General features: G+C 38.3%; 13 protein-coding genes across 15 annotated transcripts; 7 read left to right on the forward strand and 6 right to left on the reverse strand.

The window, feature by feature from the left end:
- The first annotated feature begins 1507 nt into the window (after positions 1-1507).
- Positions 1508-3168, forward strand: Gasu_50500 (desert hedgehog). Its single transcript, XM_005703780.1, has one exon. It carries the CDS (start codon positions 1525-1527, stop codon positions 3136-3138), a length of 1614 nt encoding a protein of 537 aa, XP_005703837.1. The 5' UTR covers positions 1508-1524; the 3' UTR covers positions 3139-3168.
- A 4-nt stretch (positions 3169-3172) lies between these two features.
- Gasu_50510 (uncharacterized protein) lies at positions 3173-3797 on the reverse strand. Its single transcript, XM_005703781.1, has 3 exons — positions 3567-3797; positions 3439-3510; positions 3173-3386 (listed from the first exon to the last, which is right to left on the reverse strand). The coding sequence occupies exons 1-3, from the start codon at positions 3762-3764 to the stop codon at positions 3255-3257; spliced, it is 402 nt and encodes a 133-aa protein (XP_005703838.1). The 5' UTR covers positions 3765-3797; the 3' UTR covers positions 3173-3254.
- A 140-nt stretch (positions 3798-3937) lies between these two features.
- Positions 3938-5738, forward strand: Gasu_50520 (DNA-binding bromodomain-containing protein). 2 transcript variants are annotated; one of them, XM_005703783.1, is made up of 2 exons: positions 3938-4896; positions 4946-5738. In XM_005703783.1, exons 1-2 carry the CDS (start codon positions 4024-4026, stop codon positions 5321-5323), a joined length of 1251 nt encoding a protein of 416 aa, XP_005703840.1. In that variant the 5' UTR covers positions 3938-4023; the 3' UTR covers positions 5324-5738. The 2 variants fall into 2 exon arrangements, with proteins under 2 accessions (XP_005703840.1, XP_005703839.1); XM_005703782.1 differs by having other exon boundaries at positions 4946-5643.
- Positions 5739-5742: 4 nt separating this feature from the next.
- On the reverse strand, positions 5743-6847 carry Gasu_50530 (cyclin family protein). Its single transcript, XM_005703784.1, has 2 exons — positions 6385-6847; positions 5743-6336 (listed from the first exon to the last, which is right to left on the reverse strand). Exons 1-2 carry the CDS (start codon positions 6718-6720, stop codon positions 5827-5829), a joined length of 846 nt encoding a protein of 281 aa, XP_005703841.1. The 5' UTR covers positions 6721-6847; the 3' UTR covers positions 5743-5826.
- Positions 6848-6907: 60 nt separating this feature from the next.
- Positions 6908-8481, forward strand: Gasu_50540 (mannan polymerase II complex MNN1 subunit). The gene is made up of 3 exons (XM_005703785.1): positions 6908-7341; positions 7391-7735; positions 7783-8481. Exons 1-3 carry the CDS (start codon positions 7072-7074, stop codon positions 8287-8289), a joined length of 1122 nt encoding a protein of 373 aa, XP_005703842.1. The 5' UTR covers positions 6908-7071; the 3' UTR covers positions 8290-8481.
- A 26-nt stretch (positions 8482-8507) lies between these two features.
- On the forward strand, positions 8508-10878 carry Gasu_50550 (monovalent cation:H+ antiporter-1, CPA1 family). Its single transcript, XM_005703786.1, has 6 exons — positions 8508-8879; positions 8922-9723; positions 9792-10026; positions 10084-10270; positions 10328-10789; positions 10837-10878. The coding sequence occupies exons 1-6, from the start codon at positions 8613-8615 to the stop codon at positions 10843-10845; spliced, it is 1962 nt and encodes a 653-aa protein (XP_005703843.1). The 5' UTR covers positions 8508-8612; the 3' UTR covers positions 10846-10878.
- Positions 10879-10881: 3 nt separating this feature from the next.
- Positions 10882-12417, reverse strand: Gasu_50560 (Patatin-like phospholipase). Its single transcript, XM_005703787.1, has 2 exons — positions 12155-12417; positions 10882-12072 (listed from the first exon to the last, which is right to left on the reverse strand). Exons 1-2 carry the CDS (start codon positions 12373-12375, stop codon positions 10917-10919), a joined length of 1377 nt encoding a protein of 458 aa, XP_005703844.1. The 5' UTR covers positions 12376-12417; the 3' UTR covers positions 10882-10916.
- Positions 12418-12422: 5 nt separating this feature from the next.
- Gasu_50570 (DnaJ heat shock protein) lies at positions 12423-13567 on the reverse strand. Its single transcript, XM_005703788.1, has 2 exons — positions 12659-13567; positions 12423-12605 (listed from the first exon to the last, which is right to left on the reverse strand). The coding sequence occupies exons 1-2, from the start codon at positions 13526-13528 to the stop codon at positions 12474-12476; spliced, it is 1002 nt and encodes a 333-aa protein (XP_005703845.1). The 5' UTR covers positions 13529-13567; the 3' UTR covers positions 12423-12473.
- Positions 13568-13577: 10 nt separating this feature from the next.
- Positions 13578-14988, forward strand: Gasu_50580 (uncharacterized protein). Its single transcript, XM_005703789.1, has one exon. It carries the CDS (start codon positions 13592-13594, stop codon positions 14930-14932), a length of 1341 nt encoding a protein of 446 aa, XP_005703846.1. The 5' UTR covers positions 13578-13591; the 3' UTR covers positions 14933-14988.
- A 19-nt stretch (positions 14989-15007) lies between these two features.
- Positions 15008-17508, forward strand: Gasu_50590 (phosphoprotein phosphatase). Its single transcript, XM_005703790.1, has one exon. It carries the CDS (start codon positions 15011-15013, stop codon positions 17213-17215), a length of 2205 nt encoding a protein of 734 aa, XP_005703847.1. The 5' UTR covers positions 15008-15010; the 3' UTR covers positions 17216-17508.
- Positions 17243-18577, reverse strand: Gasu_50600 (G protein beta subunit-like protein). 2 transcript variants are annotated; one of them, XM_005703791.1, is made up of 1 exon: positions 17243-18577. In XM_005703791.1, exon 1 carries the CDS (start codon positions 18552-18554, stop codon positions 17550-17552), a length of 1005 nt encoding a protein of 334 aa, XP_005703848.1. In that variant the 5' UTR covers positions 18555-18577; the 3' UTR covers positions 17243-17549. The 2 variants fall into 2 exon arrangements, with proteins under 2 accessions (XP_005703848.1, XP_005703849.1); XM_005703792.1 differs by having other exon boundaries at positions 17513-18577.
- A 1130-nt stretch (positions 18578-19707) lies between these two features.
- Positions 19708-21218, forward strand: Gasu_50610 (uncharacterized protein). The gene has a single exon (XM_005703793.1). It carries the CDS (start codon positions 19741-19743, stop codon positions 21046-21048), a length of 1308 nt encoding a protein of 435 aa, XP_005703850.1. The 5' UTR covers positions 19708-19740; the 3' UTR covers positions 21049-21218.
- A 40-nt stretch (positions 21219-21258) lies between these two features.
- Gasu_50620 (ABC transporter, subfamily B, ATP-binding & transmembrane domain) lies at positions 21259-23237 on the reverse strand. The gene has a single exon (XM_005703794.1). It carries the CDS (start codon positions 23218-23220, stop codon positions 21322-21324), a length of 1899 nt encoding a protein of 632 aa, XP_005703851.1. The 5' UTR covers positions 23221-23237; the 3' UTR covers positions 21259-21321.
- Between the last annotated feature and the right edge of the window lie 300 nt (positions 23238-23537).

The raw sequence follows: 23537 nt of genomic DNA on the forward strand, positions 1-23537 counted from the left end.
TTTCCTCCGTCACAGCAAAACTGTACAAGTATCCTCGTCAATTGCGACTATTTGAATACTGTACAATATTTCTTTGCTAAACTGAACAGTCTGTCATTTTTGTTTCGATTGACAATGTAATTTCGTATGCTAGAAAACTGCCAACCAGGCTAACGTAGAATTTTGATATATAGAAATGACTCAAAAAAGTTTGAGGCAACTAATCACAGAAATATTTTTGGCTTCAGAAAGAATGCCTTCAAGAGATTTTAGCCAATAAAGTCTTGTCCGTGGTTCTAGAGGACCTAACTATTTTCTTAGTTTCTAGAGAATGGAGGTCTTTACTGAGATAGTTGGTCAGCAATTCTTAATTGTCCTTGTACAAAAGTGTTGTACTAAGTATCGAGTAGTCCTATGGCTATTCACACTCTTTAAAGAGCAGTTTTAAGAACTATACAATTACCAAATGAAGAATATCTGGAACTGAGAAGACTCCCAAACATATCATAAGTAAATTTTTAGAACGTGAAGGTTATATTTGGAAGGCTATCATGGAGAATACAGTTGAAAAGCAGAACGAGTGGAGTTCTAAAGTGTATGAAACAAGCTTCAAGAAAGGGTTTGGTTTAGGGTAGCAACACTTCAACTAGACAAAGCAAATGAATTCTCAAACTATTTGCACAATACATACCGAACAAGTCAAAAAGAATTTATTCACAGTTGGAAAATATTGGCACTTATTTTACTTGGTTTTATTGGTCTATCCACCCTAAATTTAGGGTTTATTAGGGTTTATATTCACTTGTGGATAGCTCTCAGCTGTTTCCAACTATTCCTTATGGGTTACTAGAGTGTTCCGAAACAAGTCCATATATATATATATATATATATATATATATATGTGTGTGTGTGTGTGTGTGTGTGTGTCGTAAGATGTAACAAGTAAGAATGATTTGATTCCCTCAGTTTCGTTTGACCAATCAGCTTTGTCATTGGGATTGCCAATGTTTCCTATTGGTCGTCACTGCGTCCAATCCTAATGGGGTGCGCAACCCTGGGACCTTCTATTTAAATGATTCATTCCTCCGGCTCGTTTTATCATTTCTAGTCCTACCCAAAACTGTCATCGGTAATACTTTATATCAATCTATGCAAAAGAAAATTTTCCTATGCGTTGTATTCTTTATACTCTATATATATGGAACCTCTTCCATTTCTATCGAGAAAACATATCATGAATGGGCAAGTTATCAGAGAACCAATGATCAGAATATCATCATATACTTTAACTTCTACCCTGCCAGTTGCGCAGACAAGTCACCACTTTTTTCAACAAGTGTTTCAGTTGACTTTAATCAGCTCGACGTATTTTCATTTGAATCGAAGGGTCCATCATCCTCTCAAATAAAAGTTAGCTGCAATGATGGTAATATACAGTCGGAAGCATGTGCGAGCAACTCTAGTTGTTATACTATTGGGGTTGGTGTTTGTTCTCTCCTACAAGATGGTGTCTTAACTATCAAAGACATCACTGAAATCTTTGATATGCACCTAAATGAAATTCTATTACAACTGCAACAAAATAGATATCAGTTTTCTGACCTTTTGAATGCATTTGATGAAGACTGGGAAACTATCGTCAATGACTTTGACATCACGATCAAACAGTTGCTACTTGATTATGGTGTCAACTTGCGTAATTTTGTGGCAACGACGGGAGCAACCTTGCAACAGTTACTTGAAGAGTTTAACTTAGATTTTGACGAATTTGTGAAGGAAACGGATTCTACTTTGAACAACATTCTTTCCACTTTTAATTACGACTTGAGTAGTCTGGTTACTGACTTCCATATTACTTTGTCTGATATTGAAAATTTGTTCGATATACCTTTCAAAGACGTTCTCAAGCAATTCGATTTGGACCTTCAATCTGTGGAAAGAACGTTCAGTCTTACTATACCTCAAGTTATCAAGCAACTGAACATGGATATTTCGAAGTTTCTTAGTTTATTTGATATGTCCATTCAAGAGTTTGTAAAACAGACAGGGGCTTCTATCGAAGACATCCTAAACTGGTTTAACATCACCTTTGAAACCTTTGTCAATGAAACCAATTTAGCATTAGACGAAATATTGAAAATTTTCAACGTTGGATTACATGACGTGTTTGAAATAGCCTCAATGTCGGTCCAAGATTTCATTGACTTCTTTGGATATAGCATGAAGACTTTTGTACAGTCATTTGGACTAGGTATTAACGATGTACTGAATGTCTTCGGTATTGGATTTGCAGATTTTATCAAGCTTATGCAATATTCCATAACGGAGCTTTTCTCAATCTTTGATAATTTTTTTGATGACATTTCTGACTTGGTCCAATGGCTTTTTGACAACCTTTCTAAGGATGTATGTGAAGTGATCCACATACTCTGCCCATCTTTGTTCTCGTGCTTTGGCTTGGGAAGCTTATGTGATCTGAGAAGAACGGCTATTCCATTCAATGATATTAGACAACAAACAGGCAATCTTTACGTTTCTGTTTCCAGTTCTTCTCAAGGCTCATGTTCTCAGAAGAATAGTGGCTCACAAAGTAGTACCAGTAGTAGTAGTGGTGGTGGTAGTGGTGTAAGTTGTTTCTCAGGCAACTCCAGAGTTCATCTCGACTCATTCCATACTAAAAGTATGGAACAGTTGCAAGTTGGAGACATCATATTAGACGCAAAAGGAAAGCCAACCCAAGTCATAGGTTGGTTGCACAGGGATGAATATCAAGAAGCAAATTTTGCTCATGTACATTTTACAAACATGAGCAATACGCTTATTATAAGCGGAGAGCATTTGGTATTCTCATCCAACGGAGCTATCCAATCCAAAACGATTGTGCCAGGAAATACTTTACTGAAAACTAACACTGGTGTAATAACTGTTCAGTCCGTCAAGTGGTTCACAAGTAAGGGTGTTTATGCTCCTCTTACATCATCGGGAACTTTATTGGTTAATGGGATAGCTTGTTCTTGTTATGCATATTTTCCTAGTCATAGGGTTGCTAACCTATTCGTCCCAATGATTTGGAAACTCTTGAGACCTTTTCATAATTATCATGACATACTTTCCTTGGCACCATTCGTGATTCAGAGATGGACAAGGCATTTCAAATAAAATGGTTTCGTTTGTCTGTAACAACACAAAGCATTGAAAAGAGCTACTTACACAAGCCAATCATTTATTTACAAAAGAAACAAATAACAGCTCATCTGAAAATGTCTCTCAATCCGTTAAGTACCACTACTCACATCCGAAAACTTGATATGCTCTTTTAGACGAAGTAAATCTTCTAAGCCCTCTTCAGACACTTGAATACCTCTCCTTTCCATAGCTAACCTCAGTTCTTCTTTGTTCATCATTTTCTAACGACAACGTTACTTATTTTTGTCTCAAAAGCTTTTAAGAAGCCCATACCGCTGTACTCAATGCACTGCGCAGCTGCTTTGCCAATCTTTCAAACTTGCGAGCATCTTCTTTCATAAAATACTAGTTTCAATTGTTAGAAAATATTCATGGAATACAACTGTATTCTTTATGCATACCACTGCTTCTTCTCCCAAACCTTTATGACGTAATAAAGTGTCAGCATCGGTAACGTGACCACCCAACGAATGTGGCAATTCTTCTCCAGTAGTAGGTGCGTTGAACAATCTGGTAAACTGACATTGTGCTGTATCTCGTTTCATAGAGCCATAGTTTGCCATGGATTTCTTCAAACTTTGCAAGGAGGTCTTTATCATTGTAGAAATTGTATCCCAAAAGCACAACTATTTGAGAATATCTCCCCCCAACAAGATTCAGGAAGAGAATTCGTATAACGTGAGGGTGCGTTTAAAGAAAAGTTAGATACTTTTCTCTTTCTTTGTTATTTATCATTTCAGTATAATATCATGTGCTTAAAAGAGTAGATACACTCGGTTATTATTAGATAGCTCTTGTCAACTCGTCGGAGTTATCCTTTTGAATAGCACTTTGGACAATTTTTGGAAATATTGGAAAATGGCGCCAAGAGGTCCGTGGGCATTAACTTTACGTTCGCTTGCCAAGTTATCGCCTGAAGAGAGAGAACCTCAACACTGTCTTATTGTTGCAGGAAATGAGATTCTTGAAAAACTAGGAAAGAGAGATACCCAAGATATCTTTGCAGAACCCGTAGATACTTCCGTAGTGACCGACTATTTAACCATAGTAAAGAAGCCAATGGACTTGGGAACAGTGCGTGAGAAATTGAATAGAGCGCAATATACTTGTGTGGAAGAGTTGAGAGAAGATATAGACCTTATTTGGGACAACTGTTGTTTATACAATGCTCCAGACACAGAATTTTACTTGCTTGCAGTTAAGCTTCGCGAAGTAACGGTAAAACTATTTGAACAGCTAGAAGTAGCTTTTCAAGAAATTGGGTTGGAACCCCCAAGGAGGAAAAGTTTACATAAAGCTTCAGTAGAAAAGAACGAGCAGCAGAACCTGAAGCAGGATAGCCCCATTGTACAAGGCCGTTATAAACCATCCGAAGGTCGCGTACAATCAGATGATACTTTCAGGTTAAATCATGTCGATCAACAGGAAAGTGTAGAGCAAGCCAAACCACTTGTTCTTAATGGCCCGAAAAGGAAACGAACTTGTGAAGAAGAGCATACGGATTCCTTAGAGAAAGGGAACCGAAGTAGTTCCGTCGAATTCAAGTTACTCAAGTACACACACTATTATCCGCTCTTACAAACCATGTTTTCCAATCATTCGGAGAGTTCGCCGTTACAGGAGTCTGCAAAAGTGGTAGCTGAAAAGGTCTTGGTAGCTTTGGAAGGTTTTTTCCAAGCCAGCGCTCCAGCAGCTCGAATGCTTTTATCACGGTGGCTAAATAACGAAGAGGTTTGTTTGTTTATGTTTGTTTATCTTATTCTACTGATGTTTGTTGTAGAGTAGATATAACGTAGCAGAGTCTTCAGAAGAAAATGTATCCCGACTGGAAAGAAAGAGAATACTTGCAAAACTTCTTTTGCAACAAGCCGGCTTTCAGCCTTCTGAAATATCTTATGACTTAGAAGAGGTTAAGGATGGCAAAGCTTTGAATGTTTCAAAACTGCTTTGGAATGTTTACCGCAGTAATTTGTTAGAGCAGGATAGACAGTTAGTTTCGGACAGTGATTCCTACTCGAGTCGTTCCAGTATGCAAACTTTGGAAAAACTTATTTGTCAACAAGTCCTTAACTATACACCTCAGTCTCTTCTGTTGGGTTCAAAGGATGTTGCTTGTCAGAAGGAGCAGTCGGACCCCAGTTACGCATCATCATTTTAGATGAAAAGATTGAAAACTGTTGTGAAAAGGATGTTTGTAAGAATGAAGGTGTTTGGATACATTTTAAAACTCTAACGTTTTGATAACGTTCATACACACCCATCGTTTTGATATGTATTGCAGTGGCATTCTTTTGATACAGTTGGTTTTTCGTGTTGAGTTCATTTGGCGAGTCTTTGAGTATAAACGATATAGAATAGAGATGGCGATATCTCATTTGGAGTAGGGCTATACTGAAGCACTCTTGATACTTTCTCATGAGAGATATTGAAAGGAGTTGGAAGGTATTTGGATAATATGATAAATTGATTTTTACTTTACGATATTTACATTTGCAAAGAACAGATATGACTGGCATTCCATAAAAGGCTTTGTATATATGGATATCTCACAAGGTATCTGTCACAATATCGATATGCAGATCGTCATCATTTGGGTTCGATATTCACTTCAAAAAGTTATACAAGATAACTTTATTTTTAATGGCCACCTTATGAAAATACTTATCTATGTCTGTTTTCTTCCTTTGACAAAGAATTGGTTTTATCTTCTGAAGAATATTCTGGTTCATAACAGTCCAATACTCGTTTCCATATTTCATTCAACACGATGCGGTTTACTTGAAAGTATTCATGAAACGCCACCAACCTACTTTCATTTTGTCCACTTTGACCATTTTCAATTGTCTTATCTGGCAGAGCATAATCATACATAGCTGCAGCAAAAGCAACCAAAGCTGTGGCAATCTCCTTGGCACGATAACGAATATGAAGGAATGGAATAGAAACATAAGTATCGTGTAGCACATTTAAAGCAAACTGTGCCAACATTCTTTGGTTTTCTCTCGTATTTCCATATATCTTGGCTAATTGTACGATGCTGCTGTGAGGAGTTTCCAAGAATATATCAAAATGAAGACATCTCAGGACATCCCTCTCAGCGGACAGCAAATTCTCCTTTTCTTCGACATAACGAACACTTCCTTCCAAAACTTCTTCTCCTCCAGGATAATCCTAACTCATTTCGTTCATATCAGCAACAAGTGACTATTTATTCCTTACTCTTGATTTCCTTGTACGAACTTTCACCGTCCAGAACACCACGTCACGGAGTCTTTTGTGTGTCTCTTGTACTTTACAAGCCAGAAACAAACAAGCAGCTGCAATATAAGGGGCCTCTGTTCTTGGTTCTAAATCGTATAACATATCGTATCTTGTTAATAAAACAACTGCATAGTGGGCCACAGGTAGTGGAAGTGATAGCCATTCCGAGCACACGATGATATAAGCTGCCAATTTTCTAACAAATTGTTTCTCATAAGGTGGAATGGAAGCTATTTCTTCTGCAGAAAACAGCCACAAGGGCTGTTTGTTCTCTACAAGTGTGTTTTGTGCCATAGGCGAAGCAGTCTCGCCTCTTTCAATCCAATAATGCCCCAAAACACAATGTCAAGAATATCCATCATTCATCATGACTAAGAATGGCTGCATGAGAATCCAAAGGAACAATACAATACATATTAAGTTGAACAGAAAAGTATTCGAGGCAGTTGTTCTCTTTTCGTCATTCCACGTGGCACCGATTGGTTGATTTACACGTCGTTGGTCAATCATCCATGACGAATGGATAAGACTTTCTTTGGGACTCTATACTGACAAATATACTTTAGACTATCTTTGTGGTTTAGATAATACCTACTATTCTGTTTCGATTATCTATACTAGTTGTATTACATAATCACAGTTACTATGGGTTTTGGTCGAAGGTTTTGTTGGATAGGTATACTATTCGCTGCTTGCATTGCAACTTTTATTCAAGCGGATTCCGAAACGAAACAAATCAACGCACAAAATATACAAAGTTCAAGGGAGATTGGTATTCTTCAGATGTTTGACGGCATATGGTTCTTTCAAAAAATGGGAAACGTCACTCTTAGAAACAAGCAAAGATATGCTTCACGTCACGGCTATGATATGATCATTCATAGTCCTTATGAAACCACTGGATTGTGGGAAGAGGTATTCACAAACTGTTACAGTTCTCTTTCCTTACTTATGGGCGACGTAGACTAGCTGCAAAGATAAATCTTCTACCGAAATCGTAAAACGAGGAAACCACTGTTACAAACCCCAAAAAGACTTTACTCTTGACAGAAGGGCGGCAACTTTTGGAAAAATAAAACTAGCTTTGGCAGCTTGTGTAGGGAGACCTAACTATTGGTTGCTGTGGAGTGATGCAGACGCACTGATTGTCAACCAATCTATTCCATTAGAAGATATTATCGACAACGATTACGATATCATATTGACGGAAGATTGGTTGATGATCAATGCAGGTGTATTCTTGTTGAAATGTTCTCCATGGAATATTCAATTTCTCAACAAAGTATATCACGATAGAGAGTTTGATAAGGTAAAATGAGTTTATGAACTTTCATTCAGGTGTATGACTTGTTCTAGGCAAGAGCTTTGGACCAATCTGCATTGCAAACTTATATCGATAAGTTGGGCGATAAAGCTACTCAACATGTGAAGTATATCGCAAAGCATGTGATGAATGTTTATTTGGAAGAATATCGACCAGGAGACTTTCTATTGCATATGGCTGGAAAATTGTACGAGGCAACTCCAGAAGGAGCTACAGCTATTGCTCAACAATTCGATGTTCTTTCACAAGTAACCGATGTGGATGATATTGATGCCTTTTTTAGTACTTGTTATGTTTTGAATTATGGAGGTTTATGTCATCTTCCAGCTGAACAGGGTTTGATGTGTCCTCCTGAATATCAACGAAAACTCCCAGAACCCATGAATGCTCTTACAGAGAATGACCGATATAGGCATGTTACGATAAGATATCCTTGGATGGGCGAACATTGGAAAGATAAATGGGCAGATCATGTTCCAACTAGATGGAGTGAAACCGAGAAATCCAAGGAAGACTCTTCAAACCATGATGAACTTTGAAAGTTGGATGACAATTAGGCTTGGCGAAAAGTGAGGTTTTGCTTTTTCTCCATATGTGTGCTTGTGTGTGTTTTTGTGTGTGTGTGTGTGTGTTTTGTTGTTTTGATGTGAAAGAAATGAGAGAAAAATACAGAGAGAAAATCGAAAGAGAGAAAAATAGAAACAGAGAAAAATAAAATGATCAAAATTCTTTTCATTGGAAAAGAGGAAATGATAACAGGGGTGATTCTCTCTTTCTCGAAATTAACGGATCGATTGTTTCTATAGTCTTAGTGAGAGAGAGAGAGAGAGAGAAGGGATACTTAACGCAATTCATATTACTGATGGAAAATGAACACTCTCTTCCAGATTCCACTCAAGAGCCTATTCAGCAAACGTGGTCAGAACAATATACGGCTTTACGTTCTCGATTCCCTTCCTTGTCACTGGATGAACTAAGGCAGTTGTTGTACGAAAGAGGACGAAGAACATCTCGCTCCACTTTAGCCATTGTCTTTTTATCTTTGGTTTGTTTCTCTCTGGTAGTTGCTTTATGGTCAGTAGAAGGGATTGGAAGAGTAAAATGTCCTGAATGTAACTGTGGCTCAGACGTAAGTCACTCAAAAGAATAGACTTTGACTCATGCTTTCTAGGCACAAAGTCCAGAAACCACCACCCAAATAGCAGATGAAGCTGAAAAAGCAGTAGGGTTTGGCTTAACAGTGTCTGGTTTGACTCTTTTATTGTGTATATTTTCGACGTATTTTATTTTACAAAACCACTTTACAGCTCTTCCCGACTGTATAGCTTATGTATTTTTGGGTATCTTAGTGGGCGCCATGATAAGAATATTCGCAAGAGACATTGTAGGTTTTGTGAACCAAGCACTACCTAGTCAAGTTCAATTCTTTTTATTTGTTCTCCCACCTATCATCTTTGAGGCAGGATATTCTTTGAATAAGACTGATTTCTTTGCTCAAAGTGGTAGCATATTTGTATTTGCAGTTATTGGAACTTTTGTGTCAGCAGTTGCTTTTGGAATCCTCTTATGGCTCATGGGCATAATTCATGCAAGTTTTACTTTAACTTTTTGGGAAGCCTTGAGTTTTGGAGCTCTTATATCTGCGGTTGATCCCGTTGCCACTATTGCAGTGTTCAATGCGTTGAGAGTGAACAAAACTTTGCATTTCTTAGTATTTGGTGAAAGTGTGTTGAATGATGCTGTTGCTATTGTACTTTATCATGTATTTTCTTCTATGCTTGTGTCTGATCGTCCATCTTCGATCACACCTTTTTTTCAATTTATTGAAATATTCTTTGGTTCAGCAGCCATTGGCTTTGTGAATGCTGCAGTGACTGCCCTTATGTTGAAATATACCAACTTGTTTCGATATCCTACTTTGGAAAGTAGTTTATATTTCATGTTGGCATTCTTTCCTTATTTGTTATGTGAAGGTGAGAGATGAATATTATTTTTCTTTTTGGATTATTTCATATATATATATATATATATATATAATTAGGTGTTGGTTTATCGGGTATTATGGGTGTCTTATCGAATGGAGTATTCTTAGCACATTATGCACATCCCAATTTGAGTCCCATTGCACAAATATCATCGCAACAGGCTTTCAAGATGATTGCCTTTTTAGCGGAAACCTTTGTATTTGTTTATTTAGGTTTAGCATTGACTACCTTTCGTCTATCTTGGCAACCATTACTTGTCTTATGGGGTATTATTTTTACTCTTGTATCGAGGTAAGCTATGAATGAATGAATGAATGAATGATGGTATGATCATCACAACTTTGTAAGAGCATTCAATATATTTCCTCTTTCCTGGATATTGAATCGATATCGAGCAGATAAAATATCCATGAAGAATCAATTCATTATGTGGTTTTCTGGTTTAAGAGGCGCAATAGCCTTTGCCTTATCTTTGAATTTTCCTACTCAAGGTGCGAATAGTGAAGTTCGACGTGCAGTTATATCTACTACATTGGTAAGTGTGTGCATGTGTATACATATGATTATGAATGGAGGAGTTTTATGTATCTAGTCAATTGTATTATTCACTGTGATTGTATTGGGAGGAGGTACTATGCCTTTGTTACGTTTATTGCGTGTGGAAGGCGCTGATTCTGCAGAAACGGATGTAGTTCATTCTCGTTTTATTGAGAATAATGAAGAGGAGGACACTACAGAAGATAGCAATGGCAGAGCAGCACTTCATGGAATAGTAACTTCGAGAGAATACAAATCCAATTTCCAATTAGGTGGTGGTGGTGGTATTATTCGACCATTTGGTATTTTTCAATATTTTGATAATTGTTATTTGAAACCTTGTTTTCGTGTGGCACATACTAGAACAGGTGAAGCAACGGAAAGAGCCTTACGTCGTATTGCTAGTACAAGAGGAAGATATCTTACTCCTCATGAAATTGGAAGTTATTTAGAAGCTGCTGCTGAAGAAGTATCTCCCTTATACTCTCCTCGAGTAGTGGAAGAAGACTCTTTGGAAGTTCATCAAGAACCATCAGAAATACCTTTTTCCCAATCGAGACAAAGTTATCATAACGGTCATGATTCTTTATCACATGAATAACTTAAATATTTGTTGCTATGATATTCATTCTTTCCATATCGAATCACATTCTACTATTTTCTTGTGAGTTTTCTTCAATCACAGGCATTAATAATAATGATGATGATGGTGGAGGAAGAGGAAGAGAAATGGTAGCAGATGATAATGAAGATGGCTCAGTGGACTCCAAACCATTCGTTTGTTGAAGAAAACGATCCACTCGAAAGGAACAAGCACCAAGACGACTCAAGTCGGGTTCCATTTCCATGATCAACTGTAAACTACACAAACAACTGCGATAACCCAACAAAAATAGTTCCATTTTCTCCTCTTTCGTCAACTTCAATTGCAAAAATGAATATTTACCACTATTTACATATATCGTTCTTCCTTTAATATTTCGATAAATCTGTAACCGTTCCAATTCCCACATCATGCAGGAAACGACTCGATTCAAAAAGGAATAACGACCATCATCTGAGCCATATTTATCGATGCCTTCCATATCCTCCAATATTCCGGCTTCTTCCAAAATACGATGCCTTGTTCTATCAAATGTTTCTGCATCTACTATGGCAAGTCCTTCCACAAACTCTGCTCTTAATTCCCGTTCCATATTGGATTTGTCGGTGATACGAAAACCTAAAACTTGATGACTAGGAGTGACAACATCTAATGGATAATTATCCAATAAACCACCATCTACCAATAAATGATTGGCATATTCCACGGGTTCATAGATTCCGGGTATGCTACTGGATGCACGTACAGCCAAAGCTATCTCCATTTCGGGATAATTTTTAGCACAAAGTAATATTTTTTCAAAAGAGTCCACTGCAGTAGCCACAATAATCAAATCCTTGTGATATCTTGATTTCAATTGATGAAAGGTCAAGTTGGCAACGCCTGTCTTCTTAGCAATCAATTGACCAATCCAACGATATAATCTATCACCACTATTGATTCCAACCTCAGAGTGTGCCAAACAAGAACAAGCAATCTTGGATACTCTTGTCCATTGTACTTTTACCAGTTGTGAAAAATCGCATCTTTCTAAAACTTCATATAGTTCGGAAGCGCTGTAGCCAACTGCCAACAAGGCTGCACAAATCGAACCTGCGGAAACACCAGCATACTTTCTTATTTTTTTGAGCACTAGACCATAATCGATACAAGCGCTTAAGGCACCTAAGAAACCAGTACCCAATACCCCACCACCACTATATCAAACAAACACACAAACATATATATACATAGTTGGTACCCTATACACTACAAAAGAAAATGGGAGCTTTTACTTGCCTAAATACCAACGTATGAATTTCTTGTAAGAAATCGATCATTTCTCCTCTTATTTTGGAATGTAACTTTTCCTTGTACCGTTGTATTTGCTGTTGGATGGTTGAATTGCGTGTTTTTGCTTCTTCGTCTCGCTTTTTTCTTTCGGACAGTGTTAACTTGTAGTTTTTATTTCCATAGAGAATTTTCTGCTTCCAGTTGTTAGGAGAAGATGCACTATTCATATAGGAAAACAACAATCTTGGATGGGTAACCCAAAGTTCGTGACTCTAGAAGTCCCTTTGGCTCGTGCTATGTTCGATGATTCCCGTAGACACGGCATTCATAAGCCCATTTGATTTTTCAATCCTTGCAATTCTTCATCCACATCCAGTTGTGTCTTCAATCGGTTGACTTTTGTCATTTCTTGTTGTTGTTGTTTCTTGATACTGGTAACCCTTTCATACCAAAGATCCTAAAAATACGTTTCTTTCATAAAGAAGAAATGAATGGTATGCTTTCACTTGCCTTTTCTGATTGGGCGGTATCCATCTGTTTGTTCAACTCATCTCGTATATGAGTTTGTCCTTCATACTTATCATACAATCGTTTTAAAATATCTAAAATACGTTTTTTAGCTTCCAAAACTGCCTCTGAAGCTTCCCATTTCTTCTGTAATTGGTATAAAAGAGCCTCCCTGTGTTCAATCTCTCTTCTTATAAGCTCCTGATTTCCACTGCGAAGCACTGCTTCAAAGTCTTCTTCTTGCTCTTTGGAAGATAACCCAACCAATTGATCTTGAATAAAACTCAAAAGATCATCCAAAAAAGAAGCACTGCCTTCAACTCCTAAAGTAGATTGCTTCCAACCCTTGGCTGTCTTTTTGGCACCATCCACTATATCGTTCCATAAACTGGCCCAATTATCATCCAAGTCCTCTGGATAAGGATTCTTCTTTCTCCATTCTTTCATAAAGTCTTGATGAGTCTCCGTGTTGTTCTGTGGACTTTTGTATTCTCTAAATGTTCCACTTCTTTCTTTGTGGTTGGATAACTTTTGATAAGCGTGAAGGATTCGAACAAACTTTTCTTTCGCGTTGGGGTCTTTGCATACATCGGGATGACATTCGAGAGCCTTTTTTCTATAGGCTCGTTTGACAGTATCCCAGTCCGCGTTGGGTTCAACTCCCAACACTCGATAGTAGTAACTGTCATCCACACCACAATAACACCACAAGGCTTTTTTACTACAACCACTGGTTCGTCGTCTTGTCCAGAATAATGTTGTTGTTTTATATATCTTAGTAGATTGGTAACTGCGATTATTCTCTTTGGATAACCTGCACCAACAACTCGTAGCCATAGACATCCTATTCGGTATTCCTATTATCCATGCCATTTTTGGTTAAGAGCATTTCGGAATTCGCTCGATCTACACAACGTTGCTTACTTTGATCATAAGATGCAAGAAGCACCATCTTTTTCTTCTTATGACCAATACTTATACTCTCCACTGATTCAGCTTCAAACGCATCACACGTTTTCACCTGCTAGTTTTCTTTCCTCGAGGTTAGGAGCCAACATAGAATACGGTTCCGTTTTTGTGGCCTCGGGTACAAAAATATATCATCTTCAAGTAAATGAATTGTTGCTGGAACAAAAACAAAAGTTTAGAGTGCACGAAGAAACCACTCGTGACGAAAGGGACGTCAACAAGAAACGATGTAAAGGAACCGATTCTTCTGTGGACAAACTAGTACACTCTTACTTGGGTACTACAAATAATTGGATACCTGAAAACGTACCTGGCGAGTTCTCGTTGGAACCTATTAAGCATATCAGTCATCGATGTGAAGTACAGTCGTTGCAAGTGCGGAGATGTTCCAACAGAGAGTTTCAAATTGCCTCAGTAGATGGCTGGGGTAGAGCAGTAATATCTATGGCTAATTGCTCACCTGAAGATAACTCAATTGGCTCTCCACGCAACAGTTATGCAATTGCGCCTATCAGTATGGAAGATGGAGAAGAAGGATGGGCAGGTTTAGACTTGGATCCCTGGCATCTTTCTAGAATAGCCATAGTTCGACAGTTCTTTCGAGATTTGACCATTTATGACAAGGACTTGGCTACTCGTCAATTGGCTCTTTCGTATACTCCTCATGCAGTTCGCTTTCTGTCGAATACTTGGAATGATATTTCGTTAGATAATGACGATACCAGCAAAGCCAACAACTTTTGTCACTTGGTTGCATGTTTGGAAGGTCCCTATTTGTCTATATGGGATACCAGAGTTGGAGAAGGAGGTGGTAGGATTCATCATAAATGTTATGGTAATGGAAGTCTATATGGTATAGATATTGGTCATCGAGGTAGCCTATCGGTTGGGGGAGTGGATAGAATGGTTAGTATATTGGACCTTCGTACTTGGAATGTTCGTTGTCGATGGAATCATTGTCTCAAATATGAATGTAAACATGTCCTTTTTCCCGAAAAAGAAGAGTGTCGTTGTATCGTAGTTGGTGTGGATAACGAGTTGTCATGTGGTTATGTAGGAAATTTACAAAGAGAACAAGTGTTACTATCTGAGAAACGTCCTAGAATGATGTCTGGAGCCAATTTGGTCTCCTGTAAGAGAATATTTGGTTTTCGAGCGGACAGTCGATGGATTGGTGTGACTAAACAGTTTGTCAACGGATACAGTCATATTTTGGGAATGTCTGAAAATGGTTGTTTATATTGGCTGAAAATGGAAACTTTTTCAGATTCAAATAATAGTCATCAAGAAGCTTTTTTCCTCGAATGAATGGCGCCAAAACTAGCCAATAGAAAAAGGATTCTTGAGTGAGACAAGAACTCTTTTTTTGGGGGGTACTTGGAAGAAATGGGGTTATGTAGTTGTCTGTTTCCTATCACTAGGAGGCACTGTTCTTCCGGTGACAAATACTTGTTAGAAAGTTGGTTGGTCAAAACAGGTGACCAAGTAAGACCTCTTCAGGTACTTGCCGTGGTGCAGGGACCCTTGGAAGAGGCGAAAGCTTGGAAAGACGACCGAGAACCCCAAAGCAGAACTGAGCCTTTATGTATTCAGACAGAAAAGAAGGAAACCATGGAATTGGTCAATTTGGCTAGTTCTAACCTGGACTTTTCTGTTATTCTCAAAGAATATCTTCCGAGTGGCAAGGACCGAACGAGTACGACAGCTGGTGGGCAACAGAATACAAATTATTGGGGTCTAAGACTTTCAGAAAAGGTAACCGGGAAAGTGGACGCTCTGGTAGTTAACCAGAATCACGTCATTCAACCCCAACAAATGGTCTTGTCAGTCGATGTTTGCGACCACAAGGTCCAGTTCAACGGCAACTGTGCTCTTTGTGGAATAGAAATGGATATTTATTCAGCATCTCCTATATTAGAATCACCTAGAGAATTTTCTACGAGAACGGACTGGACTTTAAGTAACAAGCATCATTTAAACCCAGCTTATACCCACCCCCAACTGCGTGTGAGTAGAAATGAGTTGGAGTTGGTTGAAGGGGAAAACACTAGACGACTTTTAAGAAGAAAGAAGTTATCTTTGGTCCTGGATTTGGATAACACGCTCATCCATGCCACTTTAGTTAGTCATTTTCCACAGGAATGGTATCAGTACAAGCAGGAAATATATCAGCAAGCAACTGAAAAGGCACTGGAATGTAGCGCTCCTCTTATGGAGGATATTCATGAGTTGGATTTGGATGGTAGTATATCTTTGGTAAAACTACGTCCAAATGTTCGACGCTTTTTAGAAAAGATTCATCAACGATATGAACTTCATATTTATACAATGGGCAGTCGTTCTTATGCGGATGCCATAGCAACTTTGTTAGATCCTAGTGGCAATTTATTTCAGCGCCGTATTGTGTCTCGGGATGACTTTGTTGAGGGTATGATGAATAGGAAGAGTCTTCGTAGAATTTTTCCATGTGATGACTCCATGGTTATTATTGTGGATGACCGGGAAGATGTCTGGATGGATCATAATCAAGGAGAAATGGTTCCTAACCTCATTCGAGCAAAGCCGTATCTATTTTTTGTGCAAGATGTGCATGAAAATATGAATAATCATCTTGTATGGGATTCCACGACGACTAGTATCCATCCATCTTCGGAGAGTCACAAAGAAAGTTTTGCTAATATCTCTACCTGTATGTTAACGTGTCTGAATTGGAAAGAAAATTTGGAATCGGGATGCTATTTTCCGTATTTACCTTGGGTTCAAAAGACTGTTGAAAGTGATGAAAATTATCTAGGTCGACTTGAGCAATTATTGATACAAATTCATGAAAGCTTCTTTAAAGAAATGGAGCAGTGCCACAATGTCTCACAAACGGATGATTCCAATCATGTCAAGTTACCTTTACGTGATGTAAAATTGATTTTGGCCGAAATGCGGCATCGGGTATTGAGAAATTGTTATCTTTCATTTACTGGAATATTTCGACTTGAAGAGTCACCTGAAGTGTCAACCGTTTGGCGTCTTGCCGAAGAATTTGGTGCAATATGTAACAAACAAGTAACGAGTCAAACCACACATCTTATTGTGGATAGCCAACGTGGTTTACATACTGGAAAAACCAAATATGCTCTACGAAGAGGAGACATATTTCTTGTTACCTTGGAATGGTTAGAAACCTCCATGCAATATTATATACGGGCGAGTGAATTACAATTTGCATTGTTTTCAACAAGTCTATCGCATTCTTATGGCAACGACTTGGAAGAATATCGCAAGGTTATAGAAAAACGTCATGAGCAGTTTGTACAAAATGGTCTTTGTCCGCAAAAAAGTCCTAGTAAGCCATCTGTGAAACGTCGCAAAATGGAATATAGTAGCTCAGAAGAAGACAATACGAGTACTTGGATTGACTCTTCTTCACAAAATAATCAAACAAAATATCATCAATCTGATGATAAAACTTCACCGTATCATAAAGAACAGGATGATCATTTAGAGTTGGAATGGACAGCTTCCTATTTAGCTTCTGAGTTGGAAAGGGAGTTGATGAATGATCCTTTGTGCCTATCGGGGGGTGGTGAAAGTAGTTGAAAGGTAAGTACTCCTATTTGTCCAGACACTTACACACACGCGCACACACACACATATATATATATATATAATGGTCCCTAGCGGCATATGATGACTTTGAGAAATCCAGTGAATACAAAAACAACTCATATCTATATATCTTATAGATGGTTGTTTTGTATATGAATCACAAGACTAATCTTCTCACTGATTCAAATTTACCCTTTTGTTCAAACTGTTGCAACACAATATGTGGATACTTGAATACTTATCCTAGAAAGATTTAGGTTCATGCTATGTTTGTTGGTTTCTCATACAGAGGCTTGTTGTGGACGAAGCTGCAAATGTATAATCTCTAATCATTGTCTGTGGTTGTAGGAAAAGTGTCTATAGAAGTAATTGCTTTTTGATGTCCTTTGTATTCTTTCATCAAGTCTCCTGTTTCAATATCCCATAAACAAATTCTCTTATCAGAAGAAGCGGAAAATACATATCGCGTGTCTCGAGTGAAAAGACAATCCCATGCCCATTTCTGATGTTTTCCTACCAACCGACTTTGTTGCCAACGTTGTTCTTGGTACCGATCGGCTACCTTTTCATCTCCCCAAACCCGAATATTTCCATCATCTCCAGCACTTACCAACAAACTGGCATCACGATTAAACCTTGCCTTCAATACGTAACGTTTGGAACAACGCAACTTGGTCACACGACTAAAATATCCATCATCCGTCTGGTTGCTCATACTACCTTCATCCTTCATAGAAGTAGATTCCTTTTCCTCCTCTTCTGTTTCTACTCGAAAAAGATAACCATAACCACTATTTCCTATGCTTGCAACGAGATGATGCAAGGGATCGAATACCAACCCTGATAATATTTCCTGGTCTCCAAAAACCAACCTAGCCAAAACTTCCTTGTTCTCCAACGACCAAATTTTGATCGACCCTCCGTAATCACAAGTAAAACATTCATCTTTTCGATTACCATATACTACACCGCTTAAACAACCATCGCTTTTACAAGATCTCAACGGTTCAGAAGCCCGCATATCCCACTCACATAACCACGTGTCTTCCGAACAAGTTATTGCAAAAGGTCCACTTTCACTCCATACTAGTTGCGATACATTATTGCGATGATATTCTAACGAAAGCACAGGACTCGTGCTGCCACTTTGGATATCGTAGAAACATACACGAGGATTACCACACACGGCGACCAAACGACCATCCAAGGAAAACTGGACTTGATTCACTTGTGACTCGTTGAACTGTAAAGTTTGATCATTCGTGCCAGTAACAGCATCCCATAAACGAATAGTGTGGTCGTAACCTCCTGAAACAACACGCAACGACATGCCGTTTCAATGATCAGAATGAAGTGTCAAGGAGCGGGATAAATGGAACTGAAAAAAGAAATATTGTTAATTTGGATTGGTCTAACTATTTCAACAAGAGCGAAACGGTATTTAGCATTCAACACTATTACATAAATAATGAAAGTCACGAGAATTGAGCTAAAAATAATTCAAACTGAACCAGGTTTATTGTAAACAAAAAGAAGAATCATAAAGACAATATATGGAATAAAAACTTTATAGAACTTACAAACTTCTCCAAAAAGACTGCCCCAACTTGCCACCACAGAAACGACGCAAACTTGACGAAAGATGGTAGAAACAAAGACTTATGCAAAAAAAATCGTTAGACGTGAATCAAACAAAACGGCAGTTCTGATTTAAATATTCATTTCAAAGAAAACAGTAAAACTTACAAACATTTCCAATACAAAATGTCCCGACATGACAACAAAAAAATTAAAGCAGTCTAACAAAAGATGGAAACCAAAAAAATTTATGCAAAGCAACAAAGCTAATAAAGAATAACTAGAATGAAAAGGCACTTCCAACTAAAGTATTAAAAGAAACCAGTAAAAGTTTTAAATAAGCCAAAGTAAAATTTCTCTTTTTAAAAAAAATTATATACGTGTTATACATATGCTACTGTATAAAATCAATTTTCAACAAAATTCAAACAGTCGAAACGAGTTCTATTTCTATCTTAAATTATCTTTCTACAAACCAGAAAAGTATACTACCAAAAAGATATAATTAATTTCAGAAGTGTGGCTTTAGAAAACATTCAAATTAATTTGTACAATTATTTACGATTCTTTTTAAATCGAGAAAAAATATTAATTTTCGCATTTCGTATTAATTTTAAAAGGATTACGAAGGCTGAAAATCGATAGGATTTTCAACTATTTTATGTTTGTATAATTTTAAAATTTTTGCAGCTACTCTATGATAGACTCTGATAACTGAAATTTTTTGAGATCTGGTATTTTAATGAATGAATTTTATAGCTCAGTTTGCCGATTTTTCTTGATCATCTCAATGAAACTACGATGCGGTTTTGTCCATTCGTTTCGACGTTTGCGCCTGTTCGTTGGGACATTCTTATCTTAGAACCTACTGACAACGGGACAGTTCTATTAAATAAATTTTACTTTAATTAGTGTCTTTATAAATTGCTGTTTTGGATATGAAGATTGTTGCTTGTTTCCTTGCTGTTCTCATTTCCTGTTCCTTAACAGTATATGGCTTTCCTTTGCTCAAATATGAAGGTAGAAGCCATATGTCCGATGCACTGAATAACAAGTCCTTTATTGTTACTGTCTCTGCTCTTCCTTCACAAGGTGCTGACTTTGGTCCAGATACTCCTCATACAAAGACTTCTGGCATTCAGGAAGCTATTGATTACGCTGCATCTTTTCTAACAAATATCAATATGAACCCAACTTCTAGAAAATCCTTGGAATCAAATGCTCCTCTTATATACCTTGGTCCAGGAAGTTTCGAGATTCACGAAACTATCATGCTCCCTGAATGGGGTGGAATATCACTAGTTGGCTCTGGAATGCACTCTACAGTTTTAAAGGACGCCACCAAAGATGGAATAATATTAATTAAGCAAAGAATCCCAAAAGACGTCGGCATATTCTATGGCCAGTTGAATGAATTGCTTTCTGACTTTTCGATTCTTGGAAATCCTTATCAGACAAGTGTTGCTGGAATTGATCTCTCTATGCCTGAGAACATTCCTCATAATGTGGTGACCCGTATTGCACTTTATGGAAACTTTACAGAATTCCATCTTTGCATGGACGGCAATGAAGACAGCTTATTGGACACCTTGTTCATCGATGGATATTCTAAAAACGGAACGGAACCTCCTATCATTGGATTTTCAACTGATGACGGAGCAACATTTATGCGAGGCATCTACTCGTCTAATCCAAGTGGTGGTTGTCGCATTCACTCAAGAAGTGTGAATTTATACATAACAGATAGTGTCATTGGAGCTATTTCCAATGCTGCCATAACCAAAGGTCAATATGAAATTACCTTTCCCAACAGTGTGGTCTACATCAAAAATACTTGGTTCAACATAGACACTGAACGGACACCGTATGTGTTTGATTTGCGAACCAAAACACATTATTCTACAATAGCTCTTGGTGATGTTTGGTTTGAAAATTATCCTGCTGGGAAATGCTACTTTTATGTCGGCAACGAAACTTTGATTGAGCAAATTCAGTTGGAAAATTTAATTTTTGGATATGGCGAAGGTACTCTGATTGAAGGGGAAGGAAAGATTGGTTCTCTTGAAGTTGGTTTTGTCTATTCCTACTACAAGATTCCATCACCCTATCTCGAGTGGTATCCTGGCGTTCTCGATCATTTCTACGTCGCCAAAAGAGGAGTTTTTCCAATTTATGTAAGACCTCCTACTACTCCACCTCTACCCCCTTCTCCGCCTACTGCTCCTGGAGCTCCTCCGAAGCCTTGAGGTTCCTCATCAGCGAGTTTTATTATTTGTTTGTTTTTCTTGAATAAAGAGTCTGTTTGTTGTGTATGTAAACACTGTGTATTTTTCTGTCTGTAGAACCTTCTCAAAAGCACGTTAGAACATTCGAAAGATATTGGTAACGTTGTGAAAACTAGGATCGATTGACTTCTATTTCAGCTGTCAAACAGACTCAGAATCTCAACTGCCTCATACAGAAACTCATATTTTATAATGTAGCCTTGAACTGAAATTCGTTTCTTGTAAAGTTACAATTCATTTGGCACGACTGGGTTCCTCTAACTTTTCATCATCTGCTGCCTCCAATCCATGGCCTTCGCTGATTAACATTAGCTTGGATAAGAAACTTTTCGGCTTGGCAATCAATTCCTCGAATTTGCCACTTTCCGCTACAACTCCCTTGTTAAGAACTATCACGTGATTGGAATCTCTCAATGTACTTAAGCGGTGAGCAATCACAATCGTACACATGTTTTCCTTCCTTCGCAACAAGTCGACCGCTTCACTGATAGACGCTTCACTTTCCACATCCAATGCAGAAGTTGCTTCATCCAATATCAAAATTTTGGGTTTCCTAACGATCGCTCTTGCCAAGGCTATTCTTTGTCTTTGACCTCCAGAAAGAGATAATCCTCTCTCTCCTACTTGAGTTTCATATCCATAGGGAAGCTGGCGAATAAAATAATCAGCTCCAGCTATCGTTGCAGCTCGAACAATTTCATCCATGGAAACTTCTTCACCTGCTCCATACGCAATATTTTCTACAATGGAACCATCAAACAATACGACATCTTGTGGAACGGCTCCAATCTGCCTTCGAAGCCAGCTTATATCTAAACTATTAATGTCATATCCATTCAAATAAATATGACCTTGCTGGGGTATGTACAAACGAGACAAAAGAGACAAAATAGTTGATTTCCCACATCCACTGATTCCCGTAATCGCTAACAACTCTCCAGGCTCAACTTGAAATGAAAGCCCCTTGAATACTGAATGTTGAGGCCTGCTTGGATAATAAAAATGAACTTGATCAAATATAAGACTAGGTCGATCATTTTCCAAAGTAGGAGTATGACTACTCACACTATACGAAGATCCCAACTCTAAGCCCTCAATTCCGGTCAAAGGACAAGGCTTTCTGTCCAAGATTGCAAAGATTCGAGCGCCTGCACCTTGAGCGCGTGTCAATTGTCCATATCCATTTGCCAAACTCGATACACCAAAACCTACATTTACAGCATACATAGCAAAAGATGCCAATTGACCTACAGTCAGGGCACCTTGAAGGACTTGATGACCTCCAAACCATAAAACTGCTAAAAGAGAAGCCTGACCCATAAAGAATCCTCCTCCCATGTAAAAACCTTCAGCAATGGCTACCTTTTTAGCCAACTGAAAAGCATCTTCAATTCTCTGTGTATAACGACCAACTTCTATTGACTCTCCAGCAAAAAGCCGCACTGTTCGAATGGCTGAAATGCGTTCTGATGCTACTTGCGTGGCTGATGCAAGAGCATCTTGAAGTTTCCTGGATAAAGATCGTACATAGGAGCCATATATACCTCCCACGATGGTAAGAAATGGTATGAATGATAGAGCCGCCACTGTCAATGTTGGAGAAAGATAAATCAGGAAACCTATTCCTCCCGTTGTAGTTACTGATGAACGGATGCCACGAGCCAAGTTTTCAGTCAGCGTCTTTGAAACTACTGAGGTGTCGTTCGAAAGCCGATTGACAAGTTCTCCACTTTGTCTTCCGTCGAAAAACGCAAGTTCTTGCTTCATTAGAGACTGAAAAACTTGTTTACGCAAGTCCCTTGCAATTCTTTCTCCTATTGTGGTCATCAAAGCCACTCGTACCGTTACAGCGACGGCACCAACCACAAATAGTCCAGCCAACGCTGAAGCCATCCACTTTAGTTGATCTACACTATTTGGCAGTTGGATGATGTCCACGATTTTTCCGACAGCCATTGGAAATATCATCGTAGTACCGACAGAAACCATTTGTGCTAACAATGCCAACGACAGCAAGTTGCTTTCGGGTTTCGCCAAAGAAAATAGTTTCCTCCACGACACAAACTCTTCTTTTGCTGTTGGTTTTGCACTATTTGTGCCACTCACTTGACGAAAACTGGAGAAGGGACTCATCACTCGTTGCCAGAAGCTAATCTTCTGCGAGGAAATCTTCGTAGAAGTGTACTGCGAACTCTCTGTACAGAGCAATCGTTTGACTCTAATACTCCATTCCGATTCAAACGTTTCTGAGCATCCGTTATTATTTCCAGACTTTACAAGACGAGGGTGGTGGAAGTTGCTTCTTGTCGAAGTTCTGGTTGGGCTTGTCCAACCTAGAGTATCGCAGGATATCCAAGTACCATGGCTTCTTCTTTGACTATCAGGAATATAAGAATGCCTATATCTTTGCGTTTCGAAAATACGAGAAAGCGTTTTGGTCAATGAGCAGC

Source organism: Galdieria sulphuraria, assembly GCF_000341285.1.
Source record: "Galdieria sulphuraria unplaced genomic scaffold scaf_49, whole genome shotgun sequence".
NCBI lineage: Eukaryota > Rhodophyta > Bangiophyceae > Galdieriales > Galdieriaceae > Galdieria > Galdieria sulphuraria.

What these genes read in the sequence shown, in the direction of transcription:
- Gasu_50500 (XM_005703780.1), top strand. Translation starts at nt 1,525, where the DNA reads ATGCACCTAAATGAAATTCTATTACAACTGCAACAAAATAGATATCAG.
- Gasu_50510 (XM_005703781.1), bottom strand. Translation starts at nt 3,764, where the DNA reads ATGATAAAGACCTCCTTGCAAAGTTTGAAGAAATCCATGGCAAACTAT. An exon ending in GTTTGGGAGAAGAAGCAGTG is followed by an intron (nt 3,511 to 3,566) that starts GTATGCATAAAG and finishes AATTGAAACTAG; the next exon opens with TATTTTATGAAAGAAGATGC. An exon ending in GCAGTGCATTGAGTACAGCG is followed by an intron (nt 3,387 to 3,438) that starts GTATGGGCTTCT and finishes CGTTGTCGTTAG; the next exon opens with AAAATGATGAACAAAGAAGA.
- Gasu_50520 (XM_005703783.1), top strand. Translation starts at nt 4,024, where the DNA reads ATGGCGCCAAGAGGTCCGTGGGCATTAACTTTACGTTCGCTTGCCAAG. An exon ending in GGTGGCTAAATAACGAAGAG is followed by an intron (nt 4,897 to 4,945) that starts GTTTGTTTGTTT and finishes TGTTTGTTGTAG; the next exon opens with AGTAGATATAACGTAGCAGA.
- Gasu_50530 (XM_005703784.1), bottom strand. Translation starts at nt 6,720, where the DNA reads ATGGCACAAAACACACTTGTAGAGAACAAACAGCCCTTGTGGCTGTTT. An exon ending in TTCGTACAAGGAAATCAAGA is followed by an intron (nt 6,337 to 6,384) that starts GTAAGGAATAAA and finishes GAAATGAGTTAG; the next exon opens with GATTATCCTGGAGGAGAAGA.
- Gasu_50540 (XM_005703785.1), top strand. Translation starts at nt 7,072, where the DNA reads ATGGGTTTTGGTCGAAGGTTTTGTTGGATAGGTATACTATTCGCTGCT. An exon ending in CCACTGGATTGTGGGAAGAG is followed by an intron (nt 7,342 to 7,390) that starts GTATTCACAAAC and finishes TGGGCGACGTAG; the next exon opens with ACTAGCTGCAAAGATAAATC. An exon ending in ACGATAGAGAGTTTGATAAG is followed by an intron (nt 7,736 to 7,782) that starts GTAAAATGAGTT and finishes GACTTGTTCTAG; the next exon opens with GCAAGAGCTTTGGACCAATC.
- Gasu_50550 (XM_005703786.1), top strand. Translation starts at nt 8,613, where the DNA reads ATGGAAAATGAACACTCTCTTCCAGATTCCACTCAAGAGCCTATTCAG. An exon ending in ATTTTTACTCTTGTATCGAG is followed by an intron (nt 10,027 to 10,083) that starts GTAAGCTATGAA and finishes CAACTTTGTAAG; the next exon opens with AGCATTCAATATATTTCCTC. An exon ending in CAGTTATATCTACTACATTG is followed by an intron (nt 10,271 to 10,327) that starts GTAAGTGTGTGC and finishes TTATGTATCTAG; the next exon opens with TCAATTGTATTATTCACTGT.
- Gasu_50560 (XM_005703787.1), bottom strand. Translation starts at nt 12,375, where the DNA reads ATGAATAGTGCATCTTCTCCTAACAACTGGAAGCAGAAAATTCTCTAT. An exon ending in ATTCATACGTTGGTATTTAG is followed by an intron (nt 12,073 to 12,154) that starts GCAAGTAAAAGC and finishes TGTTTGATATAG; the next exon opens with TGGTGGTGGGGTATTGGGTA.
- Gasu_50570 (XM_005703788.1), bottom strand. Translation starts at nt 13,528, where the DNA reads ATGGCATGGATAATAGGAATACCGAATAGGATGTCTATGGCTACGAGT. An exon ending in ATACCGCCCAATCAGAAAAG is followed by an intron (nt 12,606 to 12,658) that starts GCAAGTGAAAGC and finishes ACGTATTTTTAG; the next exon opens with GATCTTTGGTATGAAAGGGT.
- Gasu_50580 (XM_005703789.1), top strand. Translation starts at nt 13,592, where the DNA reads ATGCAAGAAGCACCATCTTTTTCTTCTTATGACCAATACTTATACTCT.
- Gasu_50590 (XM_005703790.1), top strand. Translation starts at nt 15,011, where the DNA reads ATGGGGTTATGTAGTTGTCTGTTTCCTATCACTAGGAGGCACTGTTCT.
- Gasu_50600 (XM_005703791.1), bottom strand. Translation starts at nt 18,554, where the DNA reads ATGTCGTTGCGTGTTGTTTCAGGAGGTTACGACCACACTATTCGTTTA.
- Gasu_50610 (XM_005703793.1), top strand. Translation starts at nt 19,741, where the DNA reads ATGAAGATTGTTGCTTGTTTCCTTGCTGTTCTCATTTCCTGTTCCTTA.
- Gasu_50620 (XM_005703794.1), bottom strand. Translation starts at nt 23,220, where the DNA reads ATGAGTCCCTTCTCCAGTTTTCGTCAAGTGAGTGGCACAAATAGTGCA.